A 27,591-nucleotide genomic window follows, 5' to 3' on the forward strand; every position below is an offset into this window, starting at 1 on the left:
AATTCTTATTCTTCTAAAGAAGAGAAGTAGGAGTTGAAAAGAACTGAAAAGTCATGCTTTCTCCCATGGTATTTTGTAGAAGATTGTATTTTTGTCATGTCTCGTGCTATAGATATCCCATTTGCCTGTATCTCCAGTATTTGTGCCAACCTGTAAAAAGGTTGGTGAGTTTTGTTCTCTTAGGCTTTCTTTCAAAATTACTCTTATTTGCCTGCAGCTAACTTAAGGACTTGTCCAATTGTTGTTACTTTGCTGTTTGTCAATAGCCAAGAAGTCAGCTGCTGGTAGAAGACATTTACGTAGGTGTTTGCCTGCTTCTTAAGCTTTGTACAGTCAGATAGGTGAAATCATAAGCTCAGAAGTGTAGAGATAGAAGATTGAGTGCTGCATTATTTAGTAGTTTGTCTGCCTTTTGAATACCACAGTCACCTTAGGGGGAACAACTAAGACTGCCTAACTCTTAACCAGCTGATAGACAGACAGCATAGAAAGGAAGAGAGGAGAAATTTCCTTGTCCAGGACTGGTGAGTGTCTGAACGTAGTATAAAGGACAGTGGAGCCAGGTTCAATTTGTGGCCTGTGGAAAAGGTAGGAAAGGAAAGAAGAAGTCTAAGAAGTCCTTTATTTGAAGTAGTGCAAGTTAGTGAGATTTTTTTGTTGTTGGGAAGGAAGAGCTGCTGTTTACTACACTGCTTCTCTTGACACAAACCAAGCCACAAAGAAGTAGTTATATCAGAAAAAAATAAAACTCTTGCACCTGGTACTAACTGTCTGAATCGGTTCCCTTGTCCCAGACGGGACAGGAGCAAAGGGGCTGCTCCCGCAGCACGGCCTGTTTTGCGCCAGCCTGCCCTTTCCTTTTCTGTCCCTGCTGGATCAGGGGGAGCCGTGCATTGTTTCAAATTAGGCGTTACACCTACTCCTGCCTGCTGAAGGCTTTGCTGCACGGCTGCTCTGCCAGCTTTGTATGCATGTCGCCAGCACGTCACGTCTGATCAGAATGAAAGTCGCTCCAGAGTACATCTAATCAGGCAGGGCTTCAGAAAAACTTGAAGGCTATAAAGCTGACCTCTGGAGTCTGGAGTGTTGCCGTTGGGAACAAAGAAGAAAAGTGTGTAGCTTTTTGAGGTCTGTTACCCTGTGTCATAATAGCCATTTAAACAAAAAAATAAGAAAGGAAGGATATGAGTAGAAGAAAAGAAAATGCTGTCTGGACTTAAACTGCTTTTATTCAGATGTCATCTGGATGTACAGTGTAAGTTTATCAGGTTAATTTAATTCTATATTTGGAAGTCTGGCTGAATGTTGGAAATTCTGTCTTGAAATTGCAGGAAGGGTAATATGTAGGAAAGGTATAGATGTTTTATCCTTAACTTACAGTAGTACATACATTAAAGATTGTACTATATCGTTTTTCATTGTTTATATTAAGCTAGCATGTGCTAGCCCCAGTCTGAATTCTGATTTGTGTTAGGCACTTTATGTGTATTTGGTGGAGATAGCATCTACCCTGAGGAGCTCTCAATGTAATTCGAAAGCCAAAGGAGCTGAAGTAGTGAAGTATTTGGTGGTGGTTAATCAGGAGAAGAGCTCATGTCTCTGTTCACAGGGCTGACTTTGCCCTGAGGTTATGGGAAAAAGCTTCTGGGCAGATACTTGGTAATAATGACGGTGGTATGAAAAACACCAGACAGTCTAGGTGTCTTAATTTATGGACTGCACTGTAAATAATTCATTAGTAATAGTGTTTCTGTTTATAATGTCTGTAGTAAAAACATGAAGTCTGCCTGCTTCAGTTTGTAAGACAATTGTCACTTGAAGTTGTCAGGCTCGCTCCTGGCCTGTTCCAGTCGAAACAGCAGTGGTGATGATGGGAACTGTGCCGTCCTCTTCTTAACAGGGGATACCATATTGATTCCCAGGCTTTTCCATCACAGTAGCTTTTGTTCAAGCCAAATTTAGCATTTGTATAGTTGCTGCTTTCAAATACTTGAGAGGATTTTAAAACACCTGCTCGATATCTGTGTTGTGTTCTGCCAAATGCCATTTCAGCTTTGCTCCTGCTGTCACCTGAGGGTGAGAAACTTAGGGGAGGTACAGCTAACGGAGATCTGTGCCCTCAGAAGAAATGCTACAGAAATCTGTTCCTGATTATCCCAAGAGGTTTGTGAACTGAGCAGGTGACATCTTTAACCTTAGAATTCATCGAAGCTTTGAAAACTGAGTAGTCTGTTAAGATTTTTGATAAAATGAAACTTAATTCATGGTAAGTGTAAAATTCTCTTTATTTGCCTGTAAAGTAGGTCTGGAACACTGGCAATTCTTAAAGACCAGCTTCTAGATATAAAGGTCCTCTCAAGAGATACAACAGTGAGATAACAGAATTGGGGCAGTGCAGATAATCACGTGTTTCACTTAAAATCTTTCTTGAAGGCAGCAGACTTTGCTGTGTAAAGGTCCTGCGGTGCTTTGTGATCTAGGTGACTAGAAGAATTTCCATCTTACTGGAGTTATGGGCGCTTAGAAAACAGGAAAAACAACTATGTTATAGATAGTCAAATAGTAGGCATGTGTGCAGCTTTGACTTTCTTGAAATGAAGGCACTGCAGTTGGAACTAGTCTTTGAAAGACATTGTTTTCAAAATCAACTATAGGACGTCAAAAATATTTCTGGGCTTCTTCATAAAGTTTCAGTAGCAATGGATCTGTCACTTTGGTTGTGTTTCAGGTGCTTGAATATTATCTGTTGAGGCTAATATAAATAGTAGTCGCGTTTCAAGCCTCCCAATATATTGTGTTCACAAAATGCTTCACTGCGTATGTACAAAAAAAAATTTCCTTGAGGGATACACAGTCATTTGTTTTGCTTGTCCAATCCTGGATCATTTTACCCAGACAGTCAACAAGGTTTCTTATAATTTAGGATTTGGTGGTGACTTGAAGTATTGGACATTTGTCTGCAGGACAATTCAGTAAAACCAAATACCTTGTTTTTTAATGTGTATTCTACAGGTCCAGAAGGATTAATATGGGTGGGTCTTCAATCAGCTGCTTTAAAATGAAGATAATGAAATAGACTATAGAGCTCACCAAAACTGTAGTTTTGTTGTGTCTAAATGTCCAATATCTTTAGTTTAAAATATTTTAAAGAAATGGCACCCCCAGCACTAAATCATCATAATTCAAAATTAGTGGAGAGTTCGAGAGAAGGAATGTTTGGGTAGCCACTGAAAGCAGTGCAGAAAATATAATTTGACTGCCCACGTCTACTCTGTTTTTCTGGCTACAAAAATTCACAGCTGTCCAGTTTATACCTTATTTCTTCAGCTATATTTAGCTTTTACCGGTTTTGCTGGTCCTCCTGGAATTTATCTTGCTTCCGTTCTGGGAAGTTGGGTACGCCTTTATTTAAACTTCATCAGACAGACTAGGATAGTGGCAGATATCAAGGTTATTAGAGCCTGTGTCCCAAAGCAGCTATTCAGTTGCTCTGTTCTCTACATACTTTGTTAATTGAGGTAATGCTGCTTTTCTTCCTCCTCCTCTTCCCTCTCCCTGAGTGATTTTCTCCAAAGGAGTGATGCATTCCCTGTTGGCTTACCAGAAATCATTGGTCTTGGGAGCAGGTTCTTTGTTCTCATAGGATGAAAGAAAAGGTAAATAAATCTTATGTTTGTAGGCCATGAAGAGAAATTACCATCTACTTTGACTATATGCCTTCTTCACAATGCTAACCTTAGTGGAAAAAAAGGCATCCTAATCTTTCTTCATTCTTTTATTGGGTGCAACATAGTTTGGGGATGGGGGACTGTCATGTTCTTTCTGTTGCCACCCAGTAATGAGGAATGTAAGTTGTGACGGTACAGTATCACAAGAAGAAATTAGCAATTTCCTTCAAATGCTATAGTTCAACTTCCAAAACATGCCTAGTTTCATCAGATAAGTAAGAGGGCATTCAGTGTCATAATGCAAATCCTTCTGATTTCTAATTTAGAGTGGGCTTGAGATGTTTCTTGCTAGGAGGATTTCTTTGGGCTGGCCCAAGAGGTTTTGACCTCTGTTTGTTGTATAGCAGGCTGTCTGGTTTGAGAGAGATGTTATTGAAGCATAGCAAATACAAAATAGCATCTTCACTTTTTGATAGGTTATTGTTAAATTGTTAAAAATATTTGCTACTAGTGCCATCTCTTCTCTATCTTTCTTTTCTCCTGCTTCTGAGACCATCTTTGTACAGATCGCTTGAGTTGTTACTGTTTTCTGTGGACCTTAAGAAAATGCTTATATTAGGCTGTCTTCTGTAGCTCATCTTTCAGGTTTTAAGCAAATGACTTGGATCAATACATCTAAACCAGTCAGTTTTCTCTAGTAGCTGATAAATGTCTAGCAAGAGCAGGAAAAAGTTTACAGTTCATACGCATTCTTTGTAGCAACTCTATAGGCTCAGCCCCCAGAATGCAGGTAAGCCAGATGATGTTAGCAACACTTCATGCATATTACAGTATTCAGTAGGCAAACACAAAAAATTTTCAGCAAATACTTTACATCTTACTACAGAACCTCTGAAAGAAACAAGCTTTCATTAGGTAAATAAGTGAGCGTCACATGCCAGAATGCAAATCCTTTTCAGTTCTTATGCTCGCCTGATTTCCTCTGCAGTCCTCCCACCCAGCCCGAAAGGTGAGAAGAAAGGCTAGATTCTGTCTCGGTTTAGGAATTTGCAATTTATCAGGGAAGGTTTTTTTACGGCACTGTTGTGCGAGTGATCAGGGACACTGGTTACGAAATGATTTGAGTGCAACCCTGCAAGCTTTTAGGGATGGCTCATTTGCTTGTAGCTGTCCTAGTGAGGATTAGCATTTCTTACCTGTAAGCTACACTACACTTAATAAACCGCTGGATCGGTGGATTCTGCTGTGGAACTGTCAATGTTTGTTCTAGCAGATCTGTCTTATATTGGAGTGTGCAAAGCCTCTGAGAGCACTACAGCAGGTCTGTCAGCCCTGGCTCCCCAGGAGCACACTTCTACGCGCTCCTGCCTTTAATTTTGTGTTATTACCTCTTGCTGTTTTAAACTGCAGTGTCCTTTTCCCTCCTTGCTCTCCCTAAAGATAACAAGCTGACAGAGCTGATGACACTAGGAGCTGGGTGGAATGCAGGGAAACCAACCTTGTAATATAAGCATGCAGCAGGGCAATTACCTGAAACTGGGATCTGCAGATGCTGCTCTCGGTCTGAGGAAACCAGTCATTTCAGCCAGCGGGCTGGAGGTGAGGGCTGCCAGTGCAGGACGTGGTTCATGTGCTTTATGGTTAGTGCTGGCCAGTGACCAACTCGTCCAGGCTCGAAGGAGCACTCTCCTTAGCTGGAGATGTGATATTTTTATGTCCCTGCAATACCACTCTCACAGTGGGTTGTTTTTGTTGTTTTTTTTTTTTTTTTAATATTTTTATGCCTATACTTAAGCATAGGTCATATCCCAGTGCTATGCGTGCGCTTCCAGCTAGCCCTACCACCTTTGCTTTTGTAATCAGGCTGCAGATGTGCTTCATGATTGAACAACTTCTGCGCACCGCCGCTCCTCCTCCCAGAGGAGTCCAGCAGGCTTGCTTATGCAAGCTGTCATGCTGTCTTTTTTTTCAAAAGCATGTGTGGGTTTGCTTTTGTGTGTATCCGGCTGGCTGTTCATGCCTGCATATAATAGGCTCTGTATATAAAAATGTTTCTGAGCACACGGTGGCGGAAACAGCTTCCTTAAACCTGAGAAAACTGCCAGCCCTTGCAGCTCGAGCCACCATAAATTACCAGAACCCGCTCCCACCTCGCTGAAGCTGTGCCTGCTGGCAGCACGCACGCTCGCTCCCTCGCTCGCTTTCCCCCCTCTCGCAGTCAGAGATGATAGAAAGTCTTCTGGGGATTACTGCACATTTGTAGAGCAACAATGGAAAGCAGCACAGCACAAATATCTATTCTTCCTCACCCAGCATAACAAACGCTGCTTTGTCTCACATCTGGCCCCTTTTAATAGCTCAAAGCCAACAGCAGTAGCTATTTAGCAGCTTATGGTAAATAAAGCTTTATTAAAACAACTTCCCTTTTCGAGTGTTTAATGACTAAACCAGCCTTTCACCTGGCATTTTATAGTTTGTTTTTTTTTTTTTTTTTTTTTAAGGACCATATCTAGCAAGGGGAAAAAAACCAAAACAGTTCTCATGGATAGATATTAAACTTTTCTCCAGAAGATAATCTTTAAGACCATCTTTGAAAATTCTCGTATCGAGAAGCGGGCGTAAAGACCTTTCACGGCGTGTGAGGACGTACGCCTGTGGGTCTGTGCCCGGGTAAGGAACGCCGTACCTGCTGGGCTGCTGCGGGCCTGGGCGGCTCTGCCCGCAGGTCTGTGTGCCCGGCTCCGCTGCAGGAGGGCACTGCCCGACACTGCGACGGAGAAATTAATGCAATTACACGCAATTAACCCTATTAATCGGTGTGTACACACAGAGCTGTGCTCTGATACTCCAAGAAACAACTTTTAAAAAGACGTTTAGTGTTGAGGAAAACGTCAAGTGGAATTTGATGGTGGTTTTTTTTTTTTGTTTTTTTTTTTTTTTGCCTCTGGACTGCCACGTTTTACCGCCGGGACCCGGCGCCGAAGGGAACGGATGTTTCTTAAATTTATGATTGGAGGCGACAGGCTCCGCACAGCTGCCGGGCTGTTCCTGACCCGTCTCCTCAGGGAATCCGCCCCTTCGGGCCACGGATCGCGGCTTTCCCGCCCGGCGGCCTCCGCCGTGCCCCGCGCCCGCGGCAGGCGAAGGCGGGCCCGGCGGCGGCCTCCGCCCCGGCTGGCCCCGATCCCCCTCCGGACGGAGGCGCGGCCCTGCGGTGCCCTCTGCCGGTGCGGCGGGGAGCCAGCTCCGCGGGCCCGGCTTCCCCTCACCGCCCGGCCCGGCGCCTGCCTGCGCCCTGGCTTGGTGCTTCCCGCACAAATGGGGCAGCTCTGCCGCGGGGTTCCCCCCATCCCCTCCTTGGCGCCGCCTCCCTCAGCACACGCGGGGAATTGTTAGTTTTTAGCCTACTGAATAAATAGCATTAACCGGCTCCTGTCCTGTGGCGGGATGGGGCTGGGAGGGGAGGAGGGATGCTTGGAAACAGCTATGTTGAATTCCTGCCGCGGGAACAGTTTTCTTTTCTTCCTCTCACCTGTTCAGTGATGGTAAAAAAAGGAATTTCTTGACAGATAAGGGTTTTTCGTGTATCTCCTCTCCTTTTTTTTTTTTTTTTTTTTTTCTCACATCCTTCTTCCATTGAGTGGTTCGAAGCAGCTCCAAACTAGATCTTGTTAATTACAGCAGCCACTGTTCCACGGGGGTGGCTGGCGCTGTGCTCATCCCCTGTGGAAACCAAACTCCCCCGTGCTGCCAGCCCTGACACCTCACACCAGCCCCTTCCGCACCTCGCCTCTCTCCTTGGACGGTCTGCCCTCAAAACGGCTTTCTGGGGCAAAGGCTATTCGCTAAAAACTTGATTTCTCAAGAAATGGCAGTCTCGCTCAGGTGGGGGGGGTGGCAGGGGCTGTGGGGCCTGCAACGCTCGGCATGGGCGGCAGGCAGCGTGCCTCCAGCGAGCCCTGCTCTGCTTCTTCCTCAGCCTGGCAGAGGGGAGCAAGAGCAAAAAGCACTGAGTTGAGGGGTCTCTGAACTCGGGGAGGAGGTCGGGGCTCGTTCAATTGGTGATCCAGGTCTCCCTTGGCCACAGGCGAGCACGTTTCCGTGGCCCATAGGTCCCAGGGTGGCAGAGCTCTTGCTGTGGACGGCCACGCTGGCCGTGAGGAGAGTTCATCCCAGAGCAGAACTGAAACCACACTGACGTTCAAACTGCAATATGTTTTTAGATATGTCAGTGTTTTGAAGCAGTGCTGAAATGTTTGATTTTTTTTTTTTAATTTTTTTTTTTAAGAGGCTGTTTAGGCTGCCTTAGGAGCTAGTAGGAACTATGTTTCACTCTTCTTAAATGCGCTACTGGAAGTCCAATTTCTGATACAATAATTGCAAACTCCTAACTTGAAGTTTCAACCAACACAGAGTGTAGCAGAAGCTTGTGAAATTTTCTTTCTTATAGACACTGCATAATTTCATTCTTTTTTCAATATTGAAGAGGGTTTTGTAGTAATCGTTTAAGAAAAAAGATTCAGTGTGTTTAGGGTTAAAAAAAAAGTCTAACAGGTCGATACATCTGTTCTTTTAAAAAACACATTCTCCATTTTTGAGACATCATAAATATGTAAATGAGGGCTCTTTAATTACTGCCTAGGGCTATAAACTCGCATGCTAGAGGGGAGGGAAGAAGGAAGGTACAGAATAATTCCCATAATTTTTTCTTTTTTTTTTTTTTTTTTTTTTAAGAGAGAGAGTGGGTCTTTACCTCAGAAAAGACAGCAGAAGAATGGGGCTTTTTATTGCTGAATTAGCAGAAGGTGCTTGGAGCACTTCTTTTTTTTTTCGTTTTTTTGTTGTTGTTTATCCTTTTGGATGGAGTTAGCATATAAAGCAGTAGCATATGACCTTTCTGGCTAATGTGTGCACCAAACAGAGGGGATTTGTTACAAAGCACCAGGTGAAATTCCCTTCTCTATTCCACTCTGCCAGTACCCTTAATCCCGATCAGCAACATCCCCTGCTGTCTCTCGAGCTCCTTGCAGCACCTGAATCTTAGCATGGTTTCTGGTGTGGGCACACCAGAGGCTAGTGAGGGACCCTGCAAAGTAATTTTCACTGGTGACCTGATAAGCGCTCGGCACTTAACCAAATACAAGTCTGCTCTTATTCAGCCCTGCCGGCCTTTCTGTATCTTAAGTACCATTATTTTCGAGTAAGGTGATTTTGCTGCTACTTTTAAAACAGCGTGAGATCGACAGAAAGGGCATTTTTTAAGTTTCAAGATGTGGATGTGCATGTGGGGAACCATACCAGTGTATTAGCAGTACCCGTGTAGTAGGTACAGTTACTGGAAATTTAATTCTGCTGGTATTTTTTCGAGGCAAAATGGACTGGTGTCAAAATGCTTATTCTGCCTTGGTAAATCTTCAGATCCATATGATAATTTTCACTTTCTACATTTAATCTTTTAATTCTTACTGAGGCCTATGAAAGAATAATTTCCAGATAATAATGGTTTCCCGCTAATGAGCTCCGCGTTTTCGATAGCAGAAATTACTTAGAGCCAGTATGCTCACTGAAAAAAATATTCTATTTGATGCTCTTATGATGTATCTGAGAGAAAGGTAAAAATGAGTCTTGTAGGGGTGAGGCAGAATATTTCAAGTACAAAGTGTTGATGTCATCGTAAGTGGTGAGGCTTTGTATGTACTCTTTTGGCTCTTTGGTTCTTGCAACAAATGTTTACTGCCTGGGGGAATTAGTAAACTGAGGGGCTTCTGTTGACTGAAAGAGAAAAAATGAGCAATGGGCTGGTTAAAGTAGCGAACCGGCGGCAGTAAAGAGGTGGTGCAGTGAGGGGAAAGTGGTGGAGGGACCCTGGCAAGGCAAAGGCTATTTTAGTCAGAGCACACGAGTAACGTGAGAACAAGTGAAGTTGAGGATGGAAGTGAAAATACTTCTAGCTACTAGGGGAAGGGTGAGAGTCAGTGAGTGCTTTTTAAATGGGAGCCATTAGGTGTTAAAAGCAGAGACAATTCAGTGAGACTGAATTTGATGAATTTATGACAGAAATTGTATGGCATGTCTGTATAGCTGAGCAGGGGACTATGCTCCCAGTCCTGTCTTCAAGAGCCCCATCAGGCTCCTGCTCAGTCCTGCAAGTTAGTTCTGTGCGTTCTGCCCTCTGCTTTTCCAAACAGGCTTTGAGAAGCTATGCCATGTGGGAGATAGGACAATTTCGGCAAGTACAATAGTAAGCTGTGGTTCAGGTAGCTGATCGCAACCTTTGATTTTGTTTATGGTTAACTGGAAGGCAGAGAATTGGGATGGTATTATATGTACATTTCATAAAGCAACATGCAGGATAGTTTGTTGGCATGTGTGAGAGTACATGAATGCAAGTCGTTGTCATTGTCTCTGTAAAATCTCTCTGCAGTTTCCCAGCCCTGAAGCATATTGCCAGTAACACCAGAGGCAGCTCCTGATGCCACTAGCCATGAGTCTGAGTGCTGGTGTATCTGACTTTACTTGAGAATTGTGTTTTCTGGCAGTGTAGAGTATATCTTTGTATCTCTGGCTTGGGATAGATAGTCTTTCTAACTTGGCTTCCAGTTTCTCTGTGTGGCTGTATGGCACTGAGGACGTTATGCCAAAATAGACAAAAACCGTGTCACAAAATCAACCAGAAATAGGGTATTTTGCTTACTGGTTCGTTAAGCAAAAATGTCCCAACTTTAAAAAAAAAAAAAAACAGCAACAACAAAAACCAAAAAACAAACAAACAAAAAACAACAACAAAAAACCAAACCACAAACCAACAACAAAAAACCCAGCCTCGGTTTTCATTTCTTCAAATATTTCAACAAAAATCTCGTGCATGCATACATTACTATTTATTTTCAGCATGCCTTTCTCCATCTGTCCTGATGTTCAATTAAAATGCAGATAATGTGTCTCAGCTTGTAAGATGGATCACTGCTGAACTGGTGTCATCTCTGGGCTAGCTTATCTCTTGATAAATACTTCTGCTGTCCACTGAGACATTAAACTTCATGACTTCTGAGGTCTGTTTGGGGGTCTTACAGGCAGATAAAGACTGTGTTACTTGCTTTTAATAAAATATATCAATTTACATTTGCTAAAGGACCTTTGAATGGCATTTGCTATGAGAAGGTGGCAGTAGCATAATCAAACGATAATACTTGTATGTGAAACTGGTGTTTCCATTTCACAAGTATTATAATTTATTGACAGAAGTGCTTTATTGAACCCTCTTGTGTTTAGAGTGTGGAGATGAGGAGCTTGAGCTGCTGTTATAAGACCTCATTTAGCTGTCTAGCAGAAAAGATTTCTTTCCCCGAGTCTAATCCGGCAGGAGCCATGGAAGAACATTATCAGCTAGGTACAGAAATCTCTGGCGGTTTGGCTATGTGGGATGCACGCCGATGCCGTGGTCTGGAGTCTGTCTCACCGTGACAGCCGTGCAGTCAGGGTTCCCACCACAGGGAACACTCTTCTCCTTCTGGGGGTTGAGTATGGATGGTGCTGGACTTGTAGAGGTACTTTAACTGAAGAGATGTTGAGTCATTTGTAGTAGGAGTGGTGAGTGGCCAGCTTCTCTAACCAAACAACTATCTGAAAAATTTGCTGTCTCTTATGCGTATGTAGGGAGTGGAAAAGAGTTTTGTCATGAACAGCTCTCTGAATAATAAGCTGCTCAGTGCCACTGAAGAGATTCATGAGGAGGGGGTTTCTGTCTGGGTCCGGGATCTTGCTTGTGCTAGTATAAAGTTTTATATAAATACGGTATTTGGGTATGTATTTCTGAATCTGAATCTGTTCGTGAGCGTGAGGATACAACTTCTTAGACTGTACCGCTCTGTTGCAGTAAAAGGATACAGGAATACGTAGGCAAAGACTGTCTTCATGTTCTAATGCACGGTATCTATGGTTTCATTTCCATTTTAGATGCCGCAAGAGGTGATTGAAACAGCAGAGTGTACATAATGTACGTGTGAAACGTCTCTGTGCCCCTGAGAAGTGAATTCTAGAAAAAAGCACTTGAAAGTGCTCAGCTTGTTAAGTACGGGCTGGAGTCTCATGCGGGTCTACTTAAGACATAAATAAGTAGAATTCATGTGCAAACTGCTTAGTAATATGAATTATGAACTGAAACTGTTAATTAGTTGTTGTCTTCTGCTGTTCTTCCACTATAGGGAAACTACAGGGCAAGGCCAGAGAAGGGGGGAATGGGTGTAAAGGGCCCAGTGAAATGCAAACCGTGCCCACACTAGGAGGCTTAATTAAGCTTCTTTGTGCTTTTAGTGTCTTGCTCTTGGTCCAAGTTTGAGTGGCATTTTGGCTGTTCCTCCCTTTCAGATCAGTAGAGCTGTTTTTGCTAGACCCCTTACCCCAGTCTGAGCGCAGGGATAGGGAGAGGTAAATGGTGAATTCAGCGTGATGTGTGCATGCTGATTTAGCACTGTTTCTCTGTCTTGCAGACGTTGTTCTTGATTCCAGACACATACTGTTATCTTGACAAAGAGCTGCTTATGTGTGATCATGGAGTATGATGTCAAGCATGGCACTGAAAAAGAGTTAGCAAATATGCAGAGCAGGGCTTGTCTTGATGGCACCAGTGTGTACCAAGCTGTATCCACAAACACAACTCAGCATGATGAGCATCAGTGGTGGGCTTAGGGAACTGCGGGTTTGCTCTTTAGGTCATCATAACTGGGTGCCAGTTTTCATTTGATGATTTTCTACAGCTGTAAAAACATGAATTAAAACTGCTAACACCGCTCTGAGCCTTCCTTTCCATTTTCTAGAATTTTTTTAAGTTACAGGGAAGTTTTAATTTGCCTTAAGTTACACAGTTTGTTAGAGATGGGCTTAAAGAGTGCAGTGTTTTTCCAGAAGTAACAAGTAGTTTGTTCAGCTATGGATACCTTAAAGAGACCAATTTTTCTAGAAGGCAAGAACTGCTCAGCCCTTTGGTCTGAATGTCAGGCCTCTTCTGCATACGCTAGGTTGTGCATCTGGAATCGTTAGTCATTCTGAAAGTCTTTGTTGAGTTGTGAATCCCAGTCCTTCACTCACTGTCATCTTGGCCATTTCAAGGGCTCGTGAAATAAATCTGCTAGCTGGAGGAGAGTCCAAAGTATACCTGTTGCTTTTAGTTTTCAATACAGAAATCCAGAGTCTTCATAACACACATTTTGTGTTATTTTTAGCCATATAATACTCTGCCATATCTGATTCATTGAATATTTTGGGGAGGTGTTTTTCTCTTGGAGGAAGATTAGGAAGAATCCCCATGCCCTTGTCCTTGCAAAAGCCAGACTGTCGTCGTTATTTGGATTATTATTATTCTATATTGCAAAGTGCTCAGGTGTCTCTTGCAAGTGGCTCTGCTGGATTGTTTAGGTGGTAAAAGTGCATGGACTATGCTCAGTATCTTTACTGTCCTTTTTGTCTTGCAGATCGAGGGATTTTAATGGCTTTCAGGTAGAAGAAAGTGGAGACAATCAAAATGAATTCTATGGACAGGCACATACAGCAGACCAATGACCGGCTGCAGTGCATAAAACAGGTAAGCTGAAGGTGGAGATCATTGCTGCCAGATGAGTATTGTGTGTTGTCTGGCAGGGTGTGTTTTGCATTGTGATTACCTGTTGCTTAATTAACATCCTTGCCTTTTAGAGAAGAGGAGAGTGGTAGGAATGAGACATTGTAGATCTCATTGAGGATAACAATATTTACTGCAACACCTGGTGTATAAACTTCAAAAGCCAAACTTTCCTTTTCACCCTTCTAAGAAATCTTCAGCCTTGGAGACTCAACAAATCTGTCCCAGCTGAAAGCACAGAGTGGTGCTAGTCCTGCCAGTTCTGCCCTGAAGGTGTCACAGTGGGCAGCCATCGTACTTGTGTTCTGAGCACAACAATCCAAAATTTTGACAGGACGCTTTTGATTCTAATCCAGTATCTGACCTGAGACCTGCACTGCCTGGAGACTCAGGACTCGGATGGTTGGCATACCTCCGAGTGTTCAGGTTAATCGGTTTGCGTGGAGATGTAAAAACTTCTGTTTGCAAGGCAAAATTTTGAGAAGCTTCTGTTTGTGAAACTGAAGGGCCCTTATAATTCACTGAAAGGCAGTGGGATCTAAGTCTCATTTACAGATTTCCCCACTCTAACTGTACTTGTAAATGCTTTTATACCCAAGTGAAACTACAAAGGCAAGGGTGGAATGAGCAGATGCCATCTTTCCCTGCTTTACCCTACTCAGTGAGCTTTGCTCTCTGGCATTGCAGGCAGCATGTATCTTCCACTCACATACATTCTTCTCTGCATGCAAGAATCTTTACAGAAAATTCATAGGAATGGTCCTTTGTGTAGAGGAGGTGAACAAGAGAATGGTTTCTCATGTTGATATTTACTGGTTTTATCTCTAAACCAATGCATGCCTGCCGCGAACAGATGCACACATGCAAGCTGCACACAGATATTTTGAAGATTGGTTATCCCAGCTGGATCCATGAGATGAGCTCCAAAGTTCATCTCTTCAGAACTGGTTGAAATTTTCTGAATTACACTGGAAAAACAGAAAGACATTATTCCATGAAATAATGATGCCAAATCATTTTTTTTCATTGTTGTCTGAACAGTTTTGTGTCGTTCCAGGCCATGGCATGTTCATAGCCCAGAGTCCTGCTGTTTCAGTTTTATATTTGTATTAACTAAGTTAAAAACCTACCTGCCTACTTCTGCTGTGGGACGTGTGCATATCGCTTCTTGAGGGAGTGCAGCATTTCTCTGTTCATAGATGTCTGTGTTGTAGACACAAGCACCCTAGATCAAAGGAACAGATAAAAAATAAGCATGGGGTGGTACTCGATCGGTCTAGATTTTTAGACTTATTTTGTTTTTTTATCCACAACTTCTTCAAGCAAAGCAGTGGAGGGGAAGGTGCTGATCTCTCTGGTGACCAGGGACAGGATACAAGGAAAGGAATGAAGCTGCGTCAGGGGAAGTTTAGATTGGACATTAGGAACAGACTCTTCACTGAGAGGGTGGTCAGTCACTGCAACAGGCTACCCAGGGACATGGTCATGGCACCAAGCCTGTCAGAGTTCAAGGAGCTTCTGGACTATATCTTAGTCATATGATTTAGTTTTAGGTAGTCCTATCAGGAGCAGGGAGTTGGACTTCAAGATCCTTAGGGGGTCCCTTCCAACTTGAGATATTCAATGATTCTATGATTACCTGTTTCCGTTCTCGTGGTTTCAACAGTCTCCATCATTATGTTTTGTCATGTTTGCCTAGATACTAGTATAAGTTTATATTTTCTAGTATGTGTTGTAATGCAAAGAACAGAAAATGTGTGTTTATTTGCAAGTCTGGCATGCTTTGAGGGATATAAAAAAAAAAGAATCGAGTGTATATCCAAACCATGTTTCCTTTATAAGAGAGGATTTCAGAATAAATCAAACAAAGCTAGTTTGTAGGTCAAGGAGCAGAAATAGGAATCTGTCCCTGCAGAATTGCTGGTCATAAACCAGCCTCGGTCTGTGGTGGCTCGCTCTCTCTCTTTCCTTGCTCTGTGGTGAAAGTTAATGCATCTCGTGGCCCTTTAGAGGCCTGAGGGAAATATGAAGTTTGGGATTTCGTCCCAGTTTCTTATGATCAACTGTCTGGTTCAGAAAACATATGCCTTTGGCTGGCACAAATTGTTGTCCTTTTTCGCCATCCTAGCCCACAGGATGAAGAATGAAGTGACTTGCAGAACAACTTAACCTTCCAGCTGTAAGAACAGACCTTTAGATCAAGCAGAGACAAACAGAGGATGCTGCTTAGTTCTTTTCTCTAGAGCTGTCAGTTTCTGTACATAGAGAATTTGAATTATTTTAATTAGATAAAAGAATATCAAATTACACTTCTTACAGTATTAAAGAGATTTTTGCCTATGTAATGGGTTAAACCACTAACTTCATTTATACATAGTGCTGGTTTACATATGCAGCTGGGATCTTTCTTCAGTGATGAAGGCCAAGACGAAGGGAGGAAGGTCAGACTTCCCAGCATTCTTGGTTTTGTTTGATCCTGTCTGGAAGAAAGCTTGGGGTTTTCTGGTGGGCAGGGGCGTGCTTGCATAGGTGCTCTGTTCTGTCAGACAGTAAGGATGCCTGGCGAGGAGGTATCCTACTTGGGCGTGCTCATGAATTCATGGTGCTGGTGTTTGGTTTAGGCCCGAGTGAGAGAATAGGGGTGCTTTGGTTTTCAACTCATGAAAAAGTGTAGTTAACCAAGACAGTGGCTGAAGACCAGAAATATATAGCAGAAAGCTTTTTTGTGAAAGTGGCAATACTTGTTGTTTTGTTGGAGAGGAATAGTTGATTTTATTTGTCGTTGTTGAAGAACTTAGCAAAGAGACTGCTCTCTGCTTTTTCATACTTCCAAAATCTTATGCTGTTACCTTTGCCATAGTAGAGAAGGAGACAGAAACTGACTCTGACTTGCTTTTTGCAAGAGACTCACGTCTCTGTCACAGGGTCATAAATTTCCAGCTTAGAGACATTTACCTTGTTCTTTGAGACAGGTCATTAGCTGGCAAAATTAACATGGTACCACAAAGAGTAATTTCCAGTTCACCCATAGAGAACTGGACCACGCACTGTTTGTGCACATTGGTTTTCTGAGCAAAGCAGTTCCTTGCATGGCCCTATCAATGTATCTTTACTGATTTGGGGGATTAACTGCAGGGTGAAACAAAAATCTGCCTGCCTTTTCTTCCCCGGTCTCCAGTCATTTATCCTTTCTTCCCAGCCTGCGAACAAACAGTACTGCTGTTCTGAAGAGGCGGGTGCTCAGGGAGGTTCACCCAGCAGTGGCATGGAAGGTGCACTGCAGCAGCGCGAGGAAAAGCATCCTTCCTTGGCGCCCAGCATCTGCATGTTTTATAACCTTGCTGGCAGCTAGTGGCTTATGCAGCCAGACTGAGAGCTGTCTGCCCCGCTCCTTGCCCCTCACCCCAGCCCCTGGGAAACGCTATAAATGGTAATCCATGTGCCTCTCTAACTAGATCAGGTTTCAACACAGGGTCAGGACAGGCTTCTTTCTTCCCAGCTCTGTGACTTGTGAGACACCCACAATATCCTTGCTGACTTCTGTTCCATGATCAAGGTTGTGTTTTACCTTCATCTTTTTTAGCGCTTTAAAGCTACAAACCCAAAACTTGTATATGATCAGCTAGTTAGGAAATGAAGTGTGTGTGTGTTAAGAAGTGTTTCAGAATAGATGAAAGGGCAAAGTGAAGAGGTGGCTGTGTATTTACACTGAAAAAAAAATCCCAGACTTCTGTGGAAGGCTGGAACAGCTTGTGTGGTCTCTTTGTAGCTGATTCCCTCAGTATTTGTAAGTGTATGTGCTTTAAAATCAAACACAGTTTTTTTGATGTACAGTGGAAAAAGCCAAAGTAACAAGCTTCCCTTAACACATGCAATTAGTTTGTCATGACACAGGAGACTCCTCAGGGAATGTTGAAGGAGGCTGGATCTTCAGGGTGCTGACTTTTTTCTTTAATTCTTTGTCCATACAAACAAAAACACAAAATTATTTTCTGCTCAGCAAAGGTCTGATAGCCCCTGAGAACTGCCCTATTCGAGGCTGCAGTAATAATCTGTTTATCTGCCGTGTACTCATGGCTTGGGTGGCTCTGATGCACTGTTGATCATGGAGCTCTGGGGCAGTAAGGACCTGTCTCAGGCAGGCACAGGGCTGAGTTTGAGGGCTTCCTGGGGCCCAGGCACAGCCTTCTGAAGGAGCCAGCTTGGCTCCCACTGCATAGGAAGTCCTGACAGGGAATTGACTGCTTTTCTTAAACCATTCTTCATAACAGACCAGAAGTATGGCTTTAATCAAACACCGTCTATTATTTTCCTTATGTGATACGAGCAAACACCAGGCAAAATCAGTGAGTTGCATGCCATCTCCTCTCTGCTCTCACCCTGATGGCTCTACTTTAAAGTTGTAGAACTACTTTAAATCTAGGGACTTCCACCTTTTGTTGTCCTTCTTTGCTGTCAGTCAGTTTGTAAGGTTTTTATACATCTTTTCTGAAATTCTTGAAAAGAAGAAGATAGAGAAAATCTTCCTGTATTTAAGTTACAAGGAAGCCACCCCTTTCAGAAGATGTGCGTGATATCTTCCTGCCATGCTGAGGACGGTTGTCAGGGTACATACTAAAGCTCTACTGAAATTTTAGCAACAGGTTAAAGGGACATACGAAAAGGCTCTCTGACGTCAAAAGTATTTGGTCATGGTGGGAACAGAGAAGGTTGTTTCTGCTGCTTGTGTCATGGTTCATCGGGACACATTGGGCAGTATCGTCAAATGACATTGCACCATGCCGGGAACCCCACTTGACTGGAGGCACACATCACATAGCTGATTTCTAGAAACCAATTAGCATTTCTCCCCTCTTTCCTTCAAGAAAGCTTGCTGAATTGCTGCAGTTGCAATGCTTTATAATGCCTCCCCAGCCATTCAGAGAGCTAAAAGTTGTAATTGCTGTGTGTTTTTGTTGATATTTTCCTGCTCAAATTGGAAACAAACAGGCCCGTTTCTTTCATCACTCAGCAACTGGGTTTTTGGTTGCTAGCAATTCAGAGGAAAATAGGATTCTTTGTTGTATATTTACATAAATGTTAGCGTTTAAGCTCTGAAATGTTTGAACTAATTCTGCTCTTCAGTGTTATTGTTGCAGACTCATGTAAATACTCAGCAGTCCTAAGCATGACATTTTTAATATATTTTGAACTGGTTAATATGGACTGGTATGACATTACAGCTGAACAGTTTTTAATAAAGCTTAATGAAAATTTCATTCTTTAAGAACTTTGAAAATGAGCCGTGTTCTTACGAAGGATGCATTTATTTAGAATACATATGTTTTGGTTGTAGCCCATATAAGTGGCACGGGGCTTTTTAGCAGCTATGTATGAAATAACATATAGCAGTAAGACTAATGGTGAAAAAGACCTTTCTTTTCCATAAAAAGACACTTGATGGGCCTCAAGTGTTACAGCTTATTGGTTGAATAGTCCATCAGTACTGTCTTAGTAGCTATATTTTTTTCTTTTTTTTTTTTTTTTCCCTGAGACCCATAGCTGCGAATTCTTTGTCTGCTTTCATGCTCAGTCCATTGGAATATTCCTCTGCTAGAGTTAAGTATGTTTAGGAAAAACTGACAGCAGACCAGCTTTCCTGGCTCTTCAAGTCCATTTAGAGACTTGTCAATCAACATTCCTGCCCTGTTAGATCCTGCATCCTGGTAGGGACTGCTCTGGCTCAGGCAGCAAAGCCGCAAGGGAAAGAGCAAAGAGGGAAAGCGCTAGAAGCACTTTTGGAGGGGAGGGGGAAGAAAACACTTTCTCAACGTTTGCAGTATTTGGCTGGTTTGTTTATCTCACAAGATTCCAGTGGGCAGAATATAACCCATCATCTTTTGAAGTGGGCTGGTAAAACTGGCGTGGGTACACTTCTCTCCTTCCCAATTCTGCTTGTTTCACTGCAGCACCTGTCCTCAAAGGCTGGGACATTAGTATTGTTAACTGTTTTTGAAAAGGAAAATACACGTTTTAAACTTACACATAAAATTTCTAGTACCCATAGTATTTAGAAAAAATGTATTCTTTACTGTGCAACTACCTAATCTGGCCTATTGCTTAAAATTACCTATTGGTAAATAAGGATGAACATTTGAAAATTCTAGAAATCTGTAAGTTGGATCCATGGTGTCACCTCAGTGTCAGATGAGCGTAGGAAGTCCTTTTTGTCAGCAGCCGGGTCAAACTCTGTAGCGAGCATGCGACATAGCTGACAACGTTTCTAGCATCTGTCATGCCATTTCTGGCTCTTCCTTCATACATATGCACTTGCTACTTGAGTTCCTTCCACATTAGTGCAACAGCAAATCCCTACCAGGTATGACTTACACAGCATTTGCGCATAGGGCCGTTGTACCTGTTTGTAAAAGCAGACGGTGGCTTTAAAAAAGTTGTTTGAAGTGGTGAGAGTACTGTTAATACCAAGAACCTTCAGCTGTACAAACCTCTACCATCATCTACTGAAGGAAAAGTCTCCTCGCTAGTGGTGTTTGCTCCTTATTGCTTCTGTGCACTACACAAGAAGAGCCATTAACGTTGTACATAGGCAGGTCACAAAGCACGTGCTGCGGGCAGTTGTGTAAGCACATACAAATGAAAAAGATGTATGGGGAAGCACTTTTCCTTTTGGCTTTGAAATATCTCAGTGATGTCTAGCTGGCTGGTAGGACCTATGAGAATAGGTCATGTGAATTTTACATCTTCTGCAGTGGTATCAGTTCATGTAGTGGTCATTTTAAATAGTCGCCTTGAGATTTTATCTCTGCATAGATTAAGAGATTAAAATAATAAAGATTAAGTCAGTTGATTAAAAGTGCTATAAAAAGCATGATTCTTGAGTAAGTAAATTACTTGAATGAGTCAAAAAAATTAATTGGAAAACGAAATATGTCCAAGAAATGTGCTGCTGTTTGACCGGGTATACTGAAGAATATTGGTTATTTTTCCAAATCAGTGCACTTATTCTGAAATTTAGAAAATGAATAAAGGTATTTATTTTAAATAATTTTTTTTAACATTGGTTCAGTACATAAGTCAGAGAAATTTGAGTCAGTGCTTTTTTTCCCCCCTTGCCATCAACTCACTTTATACTCAAGTAGCATTATTTCTTTTTAAAGGATGCACTGTTGACAATAATCTTCCAGTAAAGACGTGATGCAATACTTCATTAATGTCTTTAAAACACCTTGATATGGTAAGAATTGCATGAAAAAAAACACCGACCCAAACTTTTCAAAATGCTGTGATATGCACCTCAAATTATTAAATGGCTCATAACACAGAATTGTTTATGTAGATACCCCACTTTGCCTGTATCTTTCACTTAATCTTCTACTAAAAGACATAGTGAAGATAGATTTCTTTTTTAATTTTTTTTTTTTTTCTCTTTAGAGAAGGCAGGCACACGAGTCTGGAACAATTAACCCTATCTTCAATGATAAAAACAACTGAGAATTTAAGTAAATATTTAGATCATTATTCTAATAGTGCAGTATTATTCTAAGGAAAAGAGCACGGCCACTGCTTTGAGGAAATTAACTCCTTGATATGCTGAGATATTTAGGACTGAAACTACTGGCTGAAAACCTTGAGGGCATTAGAGAAGAAAGCTCCTGTATCGGTACATTGTCTATTGGAATGATAAAGCTAAAGAAGGCTCAGCATAGATGCTGTAATCACGTATAGAGACATCTTATGCTAGCATGTTATGACAGGGTGGTACTAATGGAAAATGGCTTGTTTCAGTTGCCAAGAAGAGTGAGTGAACTGGTTAAGCAAACGGATTTCATAATTCAGTTGAGCTGTAATTGCAAATTTAAAGATAGATTGGAGCCTTGCATCACTGAGCCTGGCCTTAGAGAAAGAACAAACAGTTGTACCTTTGTTTCTTGACTTTTTTTCCCATAAAACCAGTCTTTGTGAGTGATTAAGGAAATATAATTCAGAGCCCTCCAGTTATTTTGAGTCTCTAGCAAACTGTGCTGTTCTTGGTGCTCTTAGCTGGCGTAATAGCCATCCAGGTGCTGGTGCTAAGAAGAATACGAAGACTGGACTGGGAACTGTTGTTCCATCTATCAATGGAATAACAAAGAGACATATTGCCACTGGCGTGCCCCCATTTCCATCTTCAATCAGATCTGGATCACAGCCTTTAGACCCCTAAGTCACAGTTTCCTCTTGGGCGGTCGAGAGTGGGGTGGAACAGCAGTGGATGGGGTTTATGACAAAAGAAGTTTAACTTGCTGCGTGTTGCCTTTTATAAGACAAAGTTATATCAAAGTATATCATAAATATACTTGATGTTATGTAGATATGAAAGGTACAGAGCAGGAAGACGACAATATAATTCTGATCAGCAGAGCTACGGTGTGATTCTTATTTTAGCTCTTCTAGCTTCTGTGTATAGTGCTTGAGGATCGGGATGCTTAATCCATCTCTAACACTTTTGTAAAACTAATGGACAAGGAGGAACTTCTTTACCTTGAGGGTGGTAGAGCACTGGAACAGGCTGCCCAGGGAGGTGGTGGAGTCTCCATCTCTAGAGACATTCAAAACCCACCTGGACGCATTCCTGTGCAACCTGCTCTAAGGTGTCCCTGCTCTGGCAGGGGGGTTGGACCAGATGATCTCCAGAGGTCCCTTCCAACCCTATGATTCTATGACAAGCCAAAGTTGCTATATCTTTCCTTTCCTCCGGCATATGTACTTAGATGCACAATCTTCCTCACAGTGCTCATGGTATAAGAGATCCAGGGAGCAGAACAAGGCTATTCAGTTACCAGGCATTCACCTTTTCTGAAGCTAATACTGATTTGTACACACACTTTTTATTGAAAGTATATGAAAGAAGCATCTATGGAAGTCTGAAGGTTTTGTTCCCTTACAGCTCACAACTGGACAGCTTTCTTTTTTCAGTTCAGTGATGCTTGTGGGTTTTGGGTTTTTTTTTTTTTTGATATTTTTCTTATTTGTTTGCTTGTGAGGTTTTTTTTTTTTGGTATTTTTCTTATTTGTTTAGCACGTGATCTTCTGTCTTTAGTGTTGACTCCCCCGCTCATCTTACCCAGTATTTTCATGTAGTTAAAACATCTGATAAAGAGGTGCTGATCTTTGTTCAGTATTTACTGTTTTCCTTTGAAAAAGAATCTGCAGTGGACAAATGGGGCAAAGGTGGCTCCTTTTCATTGTTTTTTTATAAGTAGGCATGGCTAACATGGTTTTAATCTCTCTCTCTCTCTATCAAGTGCTTCTCAAAATGTGAGCTTAATAAAATATTTATAAAGCTTCCAATGGAATGAGCCATGTAAGTGCAAGATAATTCTATTAATTAGGGATCTCTCAATCTCACAAACACTAAATTGGGAGGGGGGATTATCTGAATACAAAATGCACAGCTTGAGCCTTTTAATTTTTTTATAAATAAAACAATCTTTGATATTGAAGGGGACTGTAGAGAATTGAACTATATATAACCATATTCAGATAAACAAAAATCACACTCCCAAAAGACAGAAAATAGCTCAATACTCCCCTCTATCCTCTTGAAAAAGAAAAAGACTATTTGTTTTGAATCTTCATTGCAGATGAGTTTTTAATATAGTGAATATAGCTGCTTGTGGATAAGGCCTCTGTATAATCACACTTGACTGTAAAAAAAATAAAAAAATAGAGAAACCACCTATTTCCATTTACAGTATTTTCTACATTTAAAGCATATCCTCAGTAAATGGTCCTGTATTTCTGTAGCACCCCCTGAGCTCTGTTGCAGCCAGCGGAGGGCATGCCAGGGAGAGAGAGAATTCTTGGTGGATGGGGGTCTGAATTAGAGGCCTTTGCACAGAAGGGGGAGAGGCACTTGTGGTTGGGCTTGCTCATGGAGCCTGTTCAGGTTTTAACGTAATAAAGGCTCTATTAATGTTTTACAGCAAATGACCCTTGCTGATTTGCAGGTCCTCCACTACTTGCTTGTGGTGCCGACCAAGCTATCAAATTTAGGTCTGGTGGGAACATACTTGTGCACTGAGTAATACAGAGACCAGCCTTGTCTCCCCTTCGTTATGCTGTATCAAGGGTGTCTGACCAGGAATCCTGTTTATATTCTTTAGATAGGTGATTAGTTTTCCTGAGGGAGCTGAATGCCCTTTGCCCAACATGCAGGACCACAGTAATTCTGCTCCGGGGTTGTTTCAGTTGAAGGGCACATAATCTTTGTTCTCTCTGTCCCTTCCCTTCCCAGGTCCCTTTCTTTCCTACTTCCCTCTTCTCCCTCCTTCAGTACAACAGTGCATTTTCATTACATGTGATTGCAGGCATGTCTGGTGAATATAAAGATTAAAAAAAATTCTAAATTGCCTGGCAGAATCTGCCAAGGCACCTGCACACCAAATTCTGCCTTTCAAAGGTCAGAGGAGGTATGCACCAGAGTTAGAAAAGCCTTGTAGGCATGGAAAAGAGTTGGTCAGCTCCTTCCTGAACCAGTATCAATCAGTTTAGTTCCAAAGGAACTATGGTTTCTGCATTTATGGTTTTCAGCATCCTTATTTTAATATATAAAAGCTTGATAACTACTGTATGTTTTGTTTTGCTTTTAAATTCCTAGATTTTACAACCATAAGGGAATTTTAACTTCCACTGTTGTGGAGAAAGTCTTGAAAACCTGCATGCCAGCAGCTGCAAATAGCAAGCAGATCATGTGAACTTCAGAGTTGTATACATGCATTTCAAATGTCACAAGCTCTACGCAAAACTTAGCGCATGCTGAATATCTGGCTCATCATCTGGAAAAGATGGATTTCATAATGGATTTTATATCACTTGAAATTCTGGACCTGTTGCAAGGTTTTGCAGAACTCATAGATGAACCTGTTATCTAAACTGGGAATAATTTGGCTGAAGTCTGAGGATTAACCCAACAGTAAATAGGTACAATATCAGAACACTAAAAATTATTATTTCCTTTTGGCACCTCTCTTTGTATATGCGTTGTGTTTTGTGGAGAATAACGAGGAATATTAATAACAAAATATGTCACTAGGTTGAAATAATCGAAAGTACCATTATTTTAAAAGGGGAGGGGGGGTGTTTTGAGGCAGGAGTAGTATTTATACTGTGAACTTAACTTTGTCTTCCTCTTATATTGATGGTATAGCTCCACCTTCGGGAGAAGTTCTGTGATGCGTTTAATCCAAAGTGTGGGCTGCTGAGAGCAGAGTCCTGGTACTTCCCCAGCCCTACCTTTGGTTTGCTGCCACCTTCTTTGAGTCAGGTCTAATGATTGTGTGGTCGCATGAGGAATCTCGCTGTTAAGCGATGACTGAAAATCAGTATTTGGGAGTTTAGTTCACAGTCAGAACAGCAAGTGTGGTGTGATGCACTGAAAGTGGTGGAAGTTTACAGTCTGGGGAAGAAACTCTCCAGGGCAGCCTGCTGTGAGACTAAGCCTATCAAAAAAATGTATCCTTAGTTTTAGGTCAACTTTAGTCTGGTATAGGCATGAAAAGATGACCCATGACCATTCCCATGAGCTCCTAAGTGGCCTGCTGCTGGAGCGGCACGCGCTACTGCTATCTCCCCTGCTAGTGCAAAAAGGTTCAAGGAGCTGCACAGCATGCATTTTGCCATTTCAGCCAGTGCAGCCGAAATTATTAGTTTAGGATGAGGCTAGTTCACCATGCAGCCACGTGTTCTCTCGTACTGCGCAGGAAAGCAGGCAGGAGAAGGCAGAGCCGTGGGAGGAAGGAGCCTTTTTGGGGCTGGCAGCTGCTGGTGCTTGCATTAGCTGGCAGTGATTGTGGAACAGCAGCCATAGCTTTCTGTCCTGCAGGAGAGCAGCTGCCTCCTGGATTTAATTTCCCCAATTGGTGTACCAGAAGCTCTGCCAAGCATGAAGCCTTGCCACATGGTGTGTAGGAACGGGTTAATTTCAGATTGAAGAAAAGGCTACCTACCATCTAGCTGTGTTTTCTTTTTCTGTGCAGTCAAAAGCTCTGTGTGTTGCTAGTGTAGTCTGTTGCTAATGTAAAATTCCCAGACTCGTTGATTAGTGAAGCTAGGCAGTAGACAGGGTCCAAGTGGCTAACCATGTGAGAAATTCAGTGACTGCAGGCTACTGTTAATTAACCTAGAATCTAGCAACATGGCATAGTGTCTGTGTGATAAGTTATATTATCTTCAGCAGCTCAATTAAATCAAGGAGTGAGACACAGAGCAGACGTAATTCGGCAAAATAAACAGACAACTTGAGTCAGCCTTCATAATTTGGTGCGACATCACGTAAATAAATGCAATAACTTGTTTAGCATAGTTAAGCCCTTTGCTGCTCAAAAACTTATTTGCATGACATCTCATTTTGAATAGGTTAAGTTGTGGCAAATTAGGTCTGTGCTTTCAGTCTGCTGTATTCCATGGAAAAGAGAGAAGAAAAAAATCCCCCACCAGAGATATGTCATTTTTAAATTGTTTTCTATAGCAACAAACTGGAACATATGGATTCCATGTTTAAAAGATTCACTTTCCATACCATTGCTGTCATGTTAGCGTTTCTTGGATGTGTGTGAGATAATGTTAACCCTCTGTAATTGCTCTTAATTTTGACTGTTATTCTTCCATTACTTACCAGACTGTTCTAAGATACATGAGTGTACATCTGGGTTTCAGTCTTCTATATTTAGAGGAGATAAGGCTGTAGTCCTTGCTGTATTTCAATGTGGATAATTGGTTTCTGTCTCTAAAATCATATCGAGTCTTTGGTTGCAGGAAGTGGTTTGCACCCACTCTGGTGTGGGTGTGTAGACTGAAAGTACTCGATTGTGCTTTAGTATCCTTTTAAAAAAGAAGGTCTTTATTATATATTTCACTCATAGGGGCCTGAATTCATATGTGAGATGAAACTTAGACTTTTGGGCCCATTGCAGAGTTTTATTGCATATCAGGACTCTTTGATCACTGCCTAACTAACAATTTCAAGAAGGGAGTAACAATTTCAAGAAGTAGCTGTATTTTGAAATGTTTGCACAAAAAATTGCCACATAGCTTTTGTGTGTAACTCCCCAGGTGACTACACAGCAGCAAACCATAGAGCAGGCACACAGACAGTTGCTGTGAAAACTAATGAACCTGGGTCCCAATGTACCTGCATCCTCTGCCCATGTGTCCACTATAATTTGCAAAGATGATCTGTGCTTTATGTAAACAAAATGTTTAAGCTGGAGGTGGTCACAAGCAGCAGGTAGATGTTCCTGTCTTCCCTGCTATTCAGCCCAAATGTCAGCCCAGTCCTCAGAAAGGGGCTTTACTGGTACAGTTCACTCTTGTTGGACATACTGAAGTGGAGAGCAAAGTCCTTTCCTATTTTTTCCATCCCCCTGCACCAGCTTGTTAATTGAAGTGCTACAAAGAACACAAGATTCCTTCCAAGACCAAAAATAAATGACTCTGAGAGACTGTCTCTTCAAAGCACCACCTGGTGATCCCTGCAATAATGAAACACTCGCATGCATCAAGTATTTCTGTGATTTCTGTTCCGTTCGGGCTAAGGAAATATTAGGTTTTTTGAGTTATAAATGATTACAGTGAAGTTTTTCTTAGGTTTTGAAATAATAGAAATTGTCATGTTTCACTAATAGTCTTCTAAAAAGCAGATGATATTAAAAGCAATCTGGTAAATAACTGATTCATTGAGTTCACTAGCGTTATTCATCTCTGCTTCAGATTTTATTCATACAAATCCCCTCCACTTGTTGAAAACACCATTGCTTGCAAGTATGGTGGTGTTAGCTGGCCCTTCACTAGTAGCTTTGAAGATACACCAAGGTGTGTCATAGCCAGATATGGTTCATTGTCACTTTTTTCTAAACCATCTACTAATGAGGTTTTTGGGTTGTTTTTTTTTTTTTACTTGTTTATATGAAGCGCAGTTTCAGACTAGGCTCTTCAGCTACACGCCTTGCTTCTGTCAAAATGCTGCCAATAATTTCAGTTGAAGAGGATGGAGCAATGCATGGGAAATGCTTGCTGATGGATGTATCTGGCATAAGCTTTGTTTTGTACTTCTGTTCTTGGATCGAGAGCTAGGAAAATCTCTTGAATTTCTTGTTCGATGAATATAGTAGATGTAATAATCTTCTAAAGCGGGCTTTTTGTTGTGAGGATGTGAATGACATTGGGGCTTTTTGCCCCGGGTGCAGTGTTCAAGCTGTCAATAAATAAAAAAATCGCAGTAGGCATTTGTAATGTCTTCTTGCATAACTGAGGGAAGGAATTGCACCT

The 27,591-nt window shown here is 41.9% G+C and overlaps 1 protein-coding gene across 1 annotated transcript in view; it reads left to right on the top strand.

Annotated features, from left to right (window-relative positions):
• The window catches only part of ZMIZ1 (zinc finger MIZ-type containing 1), a 357,117-nt gene that overhangs the window by 182,087 nt on the left and 147,439 nt on the right, over positions 1 to 27,591 (top strand). The window contains exon 4 of the mRNA XM_082486190.1: positions 13,139 to 13,248. Coding sequence (XP_082342316.1) covers positions 13,189 to 13,248 — 60 coding nt within the window. The 5' untranslated portion in view covers positions 13,139 to 13,188. The remainder of the gene's footprint in view (positions 1 to 13,138; positions 13,249 to 27,591) is intronic.

Source organism: Vanellus vanellus (assembly GCF_965231255.1).
Source record: "Vanellus vanellus genome assembly, chromosome: 7".
Taxonomy (NCBI): Eukaryota; Metazoa; Chordata; class Aves; order Charadriiformes; family Charadriidae; genus Vanellus; species Vanellus vanellus.